The 11,076-nt window shown below is 40.5% G+C and overlaps 1 protein-coding gene across 3 annotated transcripts; it reads left to right on the forward strand.

Annotated features, from left to right (window-relative positions):
* Window positions 1–2,326: 2,326 nt before the first annotated feature.
* LOC124125878 lies at window positions 2,327–5,338 on the forward strand. Of its 3 annotated transcripts, XM_048384658.1 has the most exons (6): window positions 2,327–2,441; window positions 2,535–2,625; window positions 3,207–3,268; window positions 3,479–3,556; window positions 3,940–4,024; window positions 4,526–5,338. In XM_048384658.1, the coding sequence occupies exons 3-6, from the start codon at window positions 3,207–3,209 to the stop codon at window positions 4,730–4,732; spliced, it is 432 nt and encodes a 143-aa protein (XP_048240615.1). In that variant the 5' UTR covers window positions 2,327–2,441; window positions 2,535–2,625; the 3' UTR covers window positions 4,733–5,338. The 3 variants fall into 3 exon arrangements, with proteins under 3 accessions (XP_048240615.1, XP_048240614.1, XP_048240616.1); XM_048384657.1 differs by lacking the exons at window positions 2,327–2,441; window positions 2,535–2,625 and having other exon boundaries at window positions 3,123–3,268; XM_048384659.1 differs by lacking the exons at window positions 2,327–2,441; window positions 2,535–2,625 and having other exon boundaries at window positions 3,147–3,275.
* Window positions 5,339–11,076: the final 5,738 nt, after the last annotated feature.

An 11,076-nucleotide genomic window follows, 5' to 3' on the forward strand; every position in this document is an offset into this window, starting at 1 on the left:
ACTGTGAGAAAAATAAGTGTATATTTTCAAACACTGATAATAACTAATTCCAAAATTGCGTTTTGATTAAAATAAGAACGAAAGCGATTTTTGCGTGTAAACTTCCCCTTTAAATGTTTCACTGTCTCGGAAGTATTTTCATCACAGAGCATACATACAAGGTAGTTCTCTTTATCAATGACACTGCGGTAAGCAGGTGAGCATTTCGTCGACGAATTGTCCAATTTGATTGTACAGAAAGACAAACTGTGTTCCTGTGTCGGCCAGCAGTCCCAGCATTCCACAACTGTTGTCAGCCTAAGGTAGAAGATTTTACTAAAATGGAGTCGAAATCGTTTGGTTGGAGTTTGACTTATGATATCGTCACCTCGGGATTTTGCAAGCCAGATTTCGCAAGTTGGTCTGCTGTCTCGTTTCCATGCAGCCCCCAAAAATTCAATATACTTTGAATTAAAAAATGTATCCAAGTTTAATATTTCTTAAACAATGTTACGTTGTGAACCATTGATACTTCACAACCTCCATGGAGTCAGTAAATATACCTGCTTCATGATCATATTCATTGACCCACCTCAGGGCTAGAAGAATAACTTCACATTCAGCTGTAAATACTGAGAGATGGTCAATTAGCCTGCACTTCAACAACGCAAAAGAGAATGAGTTATCTCCCCTAGAGTAAAAGTCAAGCACGTGAAGCCTGTTTGACAACTGCAGTAACACTGAACTCACTGGGAGTCCACACACACTACCCAATTCACGAAGTGCAGGTCCCCAACCTTGTCGCCCTTGACGACGAGCAGTGGGGTGCTGGGGACACACTCTACCTAGGGTGTGACTATTATGTTACAAGATACTGTTTACACTCATGTTTAAGTTGTCACATCATCTCAAATTCAGCAACGTCGTCAAACCAGGAAGCAGCGGTGATGTATTTATATCGTGGACTATGAACTTACCTGTTATAGTAGTGTTGAACATGTGTACACGCTGCGTTACATCTAAGTTTATTATCTCAGGAAAACTGAACCAGATACTCTCCTCATGCCGACATGCTACCCCACCGCCACTTCATAGGTTCAAGGCTCGTATGGAATCCTCGTGATTGAATAGGTCCAGTAATCTAAGGTGGTCGTAATAAACAGGTAAATGGGTCTTCAGGCTCAGTGACATGTTGACTGTATGTCATCGTAACCCGGTGGCGTGGATCGATGTTTATCATGTCAAGCATTAATATAGCGGACTTGCGTGAACAGGTAGCATGTGCAACAGTGTTAACATTGTATCTATATAAAGCAAGGTATTCAGACCTGTCGCCTGTATATAAATACATATTGATTTGGTTAAAGTCAACAAGCTGAAACCTTTGAATACCGTCTCGGATTGGTTATAAGTAATAGATAACTAAGTATGTATCTGCGTGTTGTGTCTGTTTTACTTACAACACATCACAGCATATCTACCCACAGCAATGTAGCTACCAGTTTCTGTCATCCTAGAATACAAACATGACCAGTGCCCAAAATGGAAACGACGGTTCAGAAAGAACCGAAAGATCTACCCAGACACATGAAAGTTTACTGACTTACGGTCCGCCAGGTGAAGATGGGGACTTCAGTACGGTGTCTAGTCCCTCAAAAGGACCAAGGAATGATGAAACGGACAGTACAGTGCCAAAGGAAGTAGCCGATGGTCAGGATGAAGGTCCAAGGTCAGATAGAGGTACTTCCAGCATCAATGAAGACAGCTGGATTCAGTTCAATGTGTCTGACCACCAGTGTGCACACAGCGACAGAGAGACTGGCGAAATACAGCTACATTGTTCGAAACAGTATGTAATTCTTCATCATTATAGAAGGGACCCGTGAAGATTCCGGGGTAGAATAGGTCTTCAGCAGCCCATGCTTGCCGTAAAAGGTAACTATGCTTGTCGTAAAAGGCGACTAACGAGATTGGTTGATGCTTGGCATCGATCTCAATTGCGTGGATCGATGCACCTGATATCAATCACTGGATTGTCTGGTCCAGACTCGATTAATTACAGACCGCCGTCATATAGCTGGAATATTGCTGAGTGCGGCCTTAAACAACAAACCAACCAACCAACCAAATCATTATAGAAGGCTTCAAATAGTGCTGAATATTTAACTACTCAACTGAAAGACTCAATCAAGTATCAGAATCGTGTATAATTCTTTTTTTAAAACTGTTTTTGGAGACAAGCGGTCTGAGGTGCCTCTATTCGCACTGCGGAGTTGCGTCCCTCGGACACGCCAATAACCTATTTTCTTGGGCTTCAGTTCGGTTCGCCCCGATTATGTTTCTAGGTTTGACAGCACCATACCCGGAGACAAACTCCCATCGTGAAGTCTGGAGTGCAATCTGCAGTCGGAGCTGGTTCTTGACATCAAGTCTTTCTACAGAGAGCTCTGGCTTTCAGATGTGTAAGTGTAATAACCTTCTTGCATAAGGGTCGATATTATTATATATTGGTCGATGTCACTTTAATTAATATACGCAATATATTCCCGCTGCAGGTGACGCATGTAAAGCTGCCGATGGGCTTTTCTGTGCAGCAGCAGCAAGGCATTCTGGGACAGTATTGAAAGTTCATCGTGCTGTACGCGGGTAAAGATACTAAAATGTCAGCGTTGATATAAAAGTGTTTCTAACAAAGGATTATTAGTAGTATGGTCGTTGTTTTACAAACCTATATATATATGTGTCCCTGTACAGATGTGTTCGACCGCCTCCGCGGTCTATGGAAAGAGTAGGTGACAGGAGCGCCAGGAAAGTTCGGTGGTTAGATCAAATAGACGTTAAAAATGCCATTTGCTGTTACCCTGCCTGGAGCTATGCACTAAGGGGATAAAAAAGATCTGATCGGCTCGGAGACAGTTTTCTGTGTCTGAGTGGGGTATCCATGTTAAACTGCAGAATAGTGCCTCAGTGGGCTAGCACGATAACACCGGCATTAGTCGGGGCTACAAGCATACACGCACACGCACACATACACACACACACGCACGCACGCACGTACGCACGAACGCAAGCACGCAAGTAATATGAAAGAATCGGGCTCTATAATTTTGTGTCAGTAGGATATATAAAACATTCTCTCTATTTATATTTGTGCACGCAGATATATTTACAGTCTTTGTTTAATTATCCAGGTTAAGTATGCATGTACATGATTTCCAATGTTGCAGATGGACAGACTGGTAGCTAGCTCGTTTTGGAAGAATCCTAAAAGATCAACGAAGAAATTGTGGTGAGAAGTAACATGCTTATAGATTCCAAATACCTACAAAAACATTATGTGAAACATCACAATATAATAAAACAACAGAGTACAAAAAAAATATCAGGAGGTTAAGAGAAGAGAAACAAGTACACAATGTAGACTTATTCGTACTAATAAAAGCATTTGATTGTAAGATGGAGACACAACCATAATCATATACATGTATTATAAATGCAGCTGGTTCGCTGGAGAAATGTCACGAGATGAGGCAGAAAGAAAGTTGGATGGGAAAGTACCAGGAACATTCATGATCAGGTACTTCAAAAACAGTATTTCTTCAAAGCAGCATTGTTAAACCTGTGGTAAATGTCTCGTGAGTGAGTGAGTGAGGTTGTACGCCGCTTTTAGCAATATTCCAGCAATATCACGGCGGGGTACACCAGAAATGGGCTTCACACATTGTACCCATGTCGGGAATCGAACCCGGGTCTTCGGCGTGACGAACGAACGCTTTAACCACTAGGCTACCCGACCGTCCCTGTAAATGTCACGTACGAAAGGAAGCACCTAAATATTTGTCAAAACGAATTGCGCATTTAGTTACAGTTTATTTGCAAATAGTTCAAATGACACAATATGGCCGACCATCAAATCGTTGATCGCCATGTTTCAGCAGATATTTACCTTTTATTTCACAGAATGAGCGCGACTCATAGGGAAGAAGGAAGTTTTGTGCTGTCACTGGTCATGGCTGATGAAACCACCGAACATTTCCTCATCGAGGTAAGACTGGTTGGCGTGTTCATAACATCCTCGTATATCCTCTAGTAGTTGAAGGTCGTTCTGACGTGACCTACAATAGGATGTCCTATGGTCTTTGTATAGTGGTAGCTAGCACTAAGATCTGATTGTAATGCGATTGTACTACTCGATCCTTTCATCGCCTAATACGTTTTCGGTTTCGTTGATGAGGACCTTTATTCTTAGACAGAAATCACCACGGGTCTCTACGAAAGTTTGAATACGCCTAGAACGAAATTGTTACGAAACGTACCTATACCATGTTGTATTTAAATCCTGCAATGTCGATAAATACTTATCTACCTGTTTTCAGTTTTGCGCGTGTTATTGTGTGTGCGCGAAAACTTTAACATTTGAAACCTCTAACTTACGCCGTTTGTTCGAAAGAGACTTTCGGGGCATCCAAGACTCATTAACGCCCGCAAATCATGTTTATCACCGTATTGTGATCACATTGTATTTACACCGTTCATGTTTTTGCAGGGACATCCATCACAAGCAGTACAATCCAATCCTTTCAGTCTGTGTTTGACGTTCCAAGGTCACACATTTTCTGGTTTACCAGATTTAGTGAACGAATACCTTGTACGTACAGATATATCGGATGGTGACCCCGACAATGGGACAAGGTGTCAGAGAGTGTGCTCGGACCTTCCGTACAACGGGATTCTGTCCAGTTACAAGAAATAACTTAGTCAGACAGTGGTATCAGCGCATGATCCCAGTCAGATCTAAACACAGGAGCATGCCTGGTCGTGATATGTTTTCTACATGCATAGGCGTTACCTGACATGCGTTACAATATGTACATTGTACTGTATGTTATGCATAGATTAAGCAGCTCCTTGTAAATGGGGAAGAGATTGCTACATTGAATTTCAAGCTAGAGACATGATATTTATTTTTTATGCTGGACAGGCCTTTGGAATGCTCTTGAAATACAATTAACATTGGAGGTTGTGTACACTGTTGTTGGGCGCAATTTGGTTATGTGCCCCTAAGGGTAATTCTTAAGGTAATTAATTCTTTGTGTACTGAAGCAACCCCTGTGATTATATGACATGTTTGTAAGAACAAATGCAACTGGAAATAATACAATCAAGTGAAAATGAAGTCAAGGTCAAGGCATATATAGGGTAGCTAGAGGCAGAGAATTGGCTGTACTGCATTTGATAGCATTAGGGATCAGGATGAAAGTACATCGATATTGGTGGGGTTAGCTGTCACCTGATTTGGTGAATTCCAAATGGTTCATGATGCATATTACTCGTGGGAAGTTCAGGAAAAAGTGAGTTTAGGGATGCTTTGGAATTTGCATATGATACAAACACCTTTCCAATTATTTATTGTGTCTCGCGTTTTTCATATTTTGTCGAAGTTGTATAGTTAATACACGACCAAATCGTGAAAAATGAGTATTCTTTATGTTACCAAAATGTATGCTGTCTAATTACTAATCTTTGATACATAAATTAACCTTCACAACCTCATCATGTCTTTTGTTGAAAACCAAGGTTGCCCCCACACATAATATACGTACGTGAAGCTCATATTGAAGGCATCGCTCATGTCTTGAACGCCCAGTACACTTTCATTAGCTGACACATATTATGATTCATAATACCAGCACTTTGTCTACAGCCTCACTGCACAAGTCAGTGTGCACGGGTGGCAAAGTATTCTGAGGCGCCGCAATTATCTGTGCAGAGTTAAGTCCCTTGGGCCCGCACGGCTTATATCCCAATCCCGGTTCACCAAACCGGTAAACGTTTGAGACCTAAATCACCAGGCCCTTTCCTCTCACATAAAGCTGACACGCCGTGGTATAACTGGAATTTTGTTAAAAGCAGCGATAAATCAAACTCACTCACTCAGTATGGCAGGGTAATCAGAATGCATAGAAATCCTTTGGCTTGCCATACATTGTGAGTGAGTGAGTAAGTGAGTGAGTTGGATTTAACGCCGCTTTTAACAGTATTCCAGTTATATCGCGGCGCGTCAGCTGAATGTGGGAGGAAAGCCCGAAGTGATGCAGGTCTCACACGTTTAGCACCTCGGTGAAACCCACAGGCATGGGTAAGGTGCTGACAAACCTAGAAACATAATCGGGACGAACCCCGAATCATAGGTTTCTGGCCTGCCCAAGGGACGCAACTCTGCACAGCGAATCGCGGCGCCAAAGACGACTGGGCCACCCGTGCCCCCACACTGTAAAGTGGTAAATAGACTAAGGGGATGGCCTCAATGACGAATCGACATTAAATATTCCATCATTCTCTTTCTGACATATGGTGGTTAATTTTAAAGTGATGCATTTTATCAGTTTTTGTATCACATTTTTAACTGTGCCACCCAAATGGAAGAAACGGTTGACCACCAAACACGATACGCCTTGTGGAAGGGTGAGTGAGTGAGTGGCCATGATAAAGTGAACTAGTCCATGTAGTACTTTGTTTGAGTAGTTCATTGCGAGTGTATTTGGTCTGTTGAGTCCCTTTGTAAAGTAGTCACAGCCAGTTGAACATGATAGGGGTCCAAATGGACACAGAAATGGAATAGAACGAGTAGCGAGCAGTCATCACTGTCACGGAGCTGTGCTCCAATGATGAAGAGTGTCATTAAACAGGAATAAAGTAATAATGAAAAGGTGGTAATACGTTCACAGGTTTATTTATAACAACCAATTGTACTAATAGATGACAATAAGGGGTCAAATAAACCCAATCTGCGCTGACAAGGATAACTGATTAATTACATCGGAACAAATACACAAGCGGCTTATATTAGCTAAGCAAATGCATCACAGTAATAAAATGAAAGTAGCTAAAACAACACTTTGACAGATACAGACAAGATGCATCGGCTGCGGCGGTTAACACCAGAGATAATTAAATCAACACTCGTATGGGTGAATAACTTCGGCTGGGTTAAATAACGTGAAATAAACACAGGGGACCAGTCCCTAACTTATGACACTTGGACTATAAAATAGACGAGCACGTCTGAATATCAAACTAGTCTCATCGATTAAAGATTCAGTCACTTTTACTGAGCAAGGAATTACTAAAATTCCCAAAACGCTAGACTATCACAGGAAGGTTGGTTATCCATGGATTACTAGATAAACTAAGTATTGGAAACCCTGTTTACTAAGTAGCTAGAAATACAATCAGAGTAACTCAGTCATAGATGAAACGTGTCCCGTAATCACTTACTAACAAAACATGAATTTCGAAGAGATCACCAAGTAACAAGACAATTGTAAACGATCTGACGCCGCCTAGGGGGCAAGACACTAGGTCGAGAAAAAGTAGATATATACAGCGCGCGGACCTCAGAGAGGTCTGCCGGGGAATAGGATAGTCTTGGGCGGTTAGCCCAAGTGTGCTTCTAAACATAGGGAAAACACGGATATCAAACTAACTACGAAATCCATAATGAAGATATAAGTATCAAGCTATTCAACGGTATCACTAACGATTTACAACAAGCTATGTACAATTATTGAGAAGGCAAAAATTATCCTAAATACATGAGAAATATCAACCCCATTATTTTACATAAAATGACGACACAAGAATAAAATAACCACTTTTTACCTTGTAAATGACATCAATAATAAAGATGTAAGTATCAAAATAAAGCACTAAAGTCTCTGAGCTCCTGGCGCATGAGTGGAAGTCCCAGAACGATGTCTGGATAGTCATTCCCAGGAGCTACTTTCTGTCATACAGACTTTGGAGAATTTCCGTTCCAGGTGCAATTTCCCTTTCCCAACAGCCAACCCCTTTATTTTACATGAAATGACCATACAATAATAACATAGTGATTCTTAACTTGTAAATGACACCATAACATAATATAAAAAAAGGTCATTCCAACAGGTGAAATATACCACAACTGTACAAAACTCCTTCTCATAACTCGACCCGTGAAGATTCCAGGGTAGTATAGGTCTTCATAAAACCCATGCTTGCCGTAAAAGGCAGCTATGCTTGTCGTACGAAGCGACTAACCGGATCGGGTGGTCAAGCTCGCTGACTTGGTTGATGCATGTCTTCGATCCCAATTGCGTGGATCTATGCTAATGATATCAATCACTGGAATGTCTGGTCCAGACTCGATTGTTTACTGACCGCAGTCATATAGCTGGAATATTGCTGAGTGCAGCGTTAAACAACAAACAAACAAATCTTATTATAACTCTGACACCCACATATTTCCAGTAAAACGTCATGAGCAAATTTTATCTCTTCATTCTACAATGTGCACCTCCTTGATAGCATAAAAAACAACGCTTGCTAATCAAAAGTGCATTCGTTTCAAAAGACAAAATGTATTATTGTTTGACAGAGGATAACATGATGTTAAAGAACAATAAACACGTAAAACATTCCAAACTTCTCTGACTCAAAACAACAGGACACTCCTTCAAACATAATTGAGTTTCGTGCGTGGCAAGACATTGCAATGCATTGTTTGATAGGCATTACTTAGAAGTTGGTGGATGACAAAGTAGACACATTTTATCGATAACACTTCTTTAATTACTGTAAAGGCGACATTTCGGTATAGATCCTTATACAAGGTAGGTAGAGGATTAACAGTAACACCTATTGCATACAAGAGGGATAAACATAAGTAGGTTAAGTAATGACAACAGAAGGGTAATACTGTAACAACATGATGGATAGAGAACACATGAGGTGGAAGCAAATAAGACAGGAAGCCAATTATACAGGATAAGTATACATAGACGGAGTGGTTATTGCTTTATGAGTTTATAGTAGAGTATGGGATGAAATAGCCATGATCCCTGTTGATTGATTGACAACATCTTAACAAACAACACCCCCGAGTACAGTTCACTAGCAAAATAGAAAAGAACAACCAACTACTCTTCTTAGATGTCCTTGTCTCCAGAGCCCCAACAACAGAATCCAAACCAGTGTATTAAAGAAGGTGTGATCCATGAAATGTGGCTACTTTGTCAAGACATTAAAATGACATGTCAAAAACACTATGATATACTGACTACTGGTTTACACACTGTATAAGAATAACAACTAATTGTACTAATAGATGACAATAAGGGGTCAAATAAACCCAATCTGCGCTGACAAGGATAACTGATTAATTTCATCGGAGCAAATACACAAGCGGCTTATATTAGCTAAGCAAATGTATCACAGTAATATAATGAAAGTAGCTAAAACAACACTTTGACAGATACAGACAAGATGCATCGGCTGCGGCGGTTAACACCAGAGATAATTAAATCAACACTCGTATGGGGATCTAAACAAACTACTCCAAATAAGCGATAAATCTACTATATTCCTAGGAGACTTTAACGCTCACCATCCTACATGGAGCATAGATGATAAAATAGATAATCATGGCAAATTAATCTCCGAATGGATAGAAACAAACGACCTAGTACTCCTTAATAGCAACCAACCCACGAGGTACGATAAGATAAACCAAAAAATGTCGGCTATCGACTTAACCATATGCACCTCAGATCTAGCCCAAAGTACTCAATGGGAAGTGCACGACGTCCGCTAGGTAGTGACCACTTCCCAATAAACATAACCATAGGAAATACAAACGTACCAATCTAAACAGAAAACCAAGAACCAAAATTCCATTACAATAAAGCTAACTGGGACCAATTCCAAGATATCTGCAACGAAGCTAACTTAAACGAAAAAGAAAATAATGATCCAGAAACCTATTGTAAAAACCTAACAGACTATATAATAAACGCAGCCAAAACCTCCATCCCCTTCAAAACATCTAAGACAGGCAAACCGACGGTACCATGGTGGAATGAGGAAATAGAACAGACTAGACGAAAACGTAAATCAGCCTTCAATAAAGCAAAACGCGACTACAAATATTTAAACATAGCCCACGAACTAAACCACCAGGTTCAAAAACTAGTCCAAATAGCCAAAAGTAGAGACTGGAAAAAATTCTGCGAAGGTATAAATAACCGTACAGATGCCAGAATGGTCTGGCGCAAAATCCATGCCATCAGAGGCTTAAAACGACATAAAAAAAACCCTAACATTGACAACTCAACCAACCCTGCCTAAAAGGCAAATAATCTCGCCAACCGCTTTTCGGCCGTTAGCAGTAACACCAACTTCAGTAAAAAATTCCAAGATAAACTTAAAACAGAAAACAAACCCACAAAAGAACCAAACAATAACAATCTAGAAATAAATCAACCCTACACAATGGAGGAGCTCATCTACGTAATCCAAAACAGGAAAAAGGGCACAGCCCCAGGATTAGACCTAACTTCTTACCAAATAATTAAAAAACTCCCCCTAAAACTACTCCAGGCACTACTCAAACTATACAATCTCATCTACCTAAACGGACAGGTTCCTACTCCCTGGAAACAGGCCCTAGTCATACCAATCCCTAAACCTAATAAACCAGCTAATCAAGCTAACTCATATAGACCAATATCCCAAACTTCAAACTTATGTAAAGTAATGGAATCAATGGCTAAAAATAGATTACAACATTACTTAACCCATGGCCAAAATAACTTCATAAACCCAGATCAAAGCGGTTTCACTCCTGGCCGCTCAACCCTAGATAACCTCGCCCGACTAGAACAAGATATTAAGACAGGACAACTAAATAAACAATATACCACAGGCATCTTCTTAGACTTCTCTAAAGCTTTCGACATGGTATGGCACAATGGGCTAATACAAAAACTTAAAAAAATAGGACTCAAAGGTCAGATAATAAACTACATCCAGGACTTCCTAAACAATCGTAAAATAACCGTGGGTATAGACCAAACTCTATCGGACCAATGTCCCCTAGAAAATGGTACTCCACAGGGCAGTATCCTCAGCCCCACCCTCTTCAACATAATGATAAACGATCTATTCGAGGGCCTATCCCCTAAAGTAAACACATCAAAATTTGCGGATGATGGAGCCATCTGGATCCGCACTAAAAGCATGAACATGGTCCAACATTTACTCAAAAAATCTCTTAATAAA

This window comes from Haliotis rufescens, unplaced genomic scaffold (assembly GCF_023055435.1).
Source record: "Haliotis rufescens isolate VD_foot unplaced genomic scaffold, xgHalRufe1.0.p SCAF_5, whole genome shotgun sequence".
Lineage (NCBI taxonomy): Eukaryota > Metazoa > Mollusca > Gastropoda > Lepetellida > Haliotidae > Haliotis > Haliotis rufescens.

What these genes read in the sequence shown, in the direction of transcription:
- LOC124125878 (XM_048384657.1), top strand. Translation starts at nt 3,198, where the DNA reads ATGTTGCAGATGGACAGACTGGTAGCTAGCTCGTTTTGGAAGAATCCT. An exon ending in AGATCAACGAAGAAATTGTG is followed by an intron (nt 3,269 to 3,478) that starts GTGAGAAGTAAC and finishes TTATAAATGCAG; the next exon opens with CTGGTTCGCTGGAGAAATGT. An exon ending in CCGAACATTTCCTCATCGAG is followed by an intron (nt 4,025 to 4,525) that starts GTAAGACTGGTT and finishes ATGTTTTTGCAG; the next exon opens with GGACATCCATCACAAGCAGT.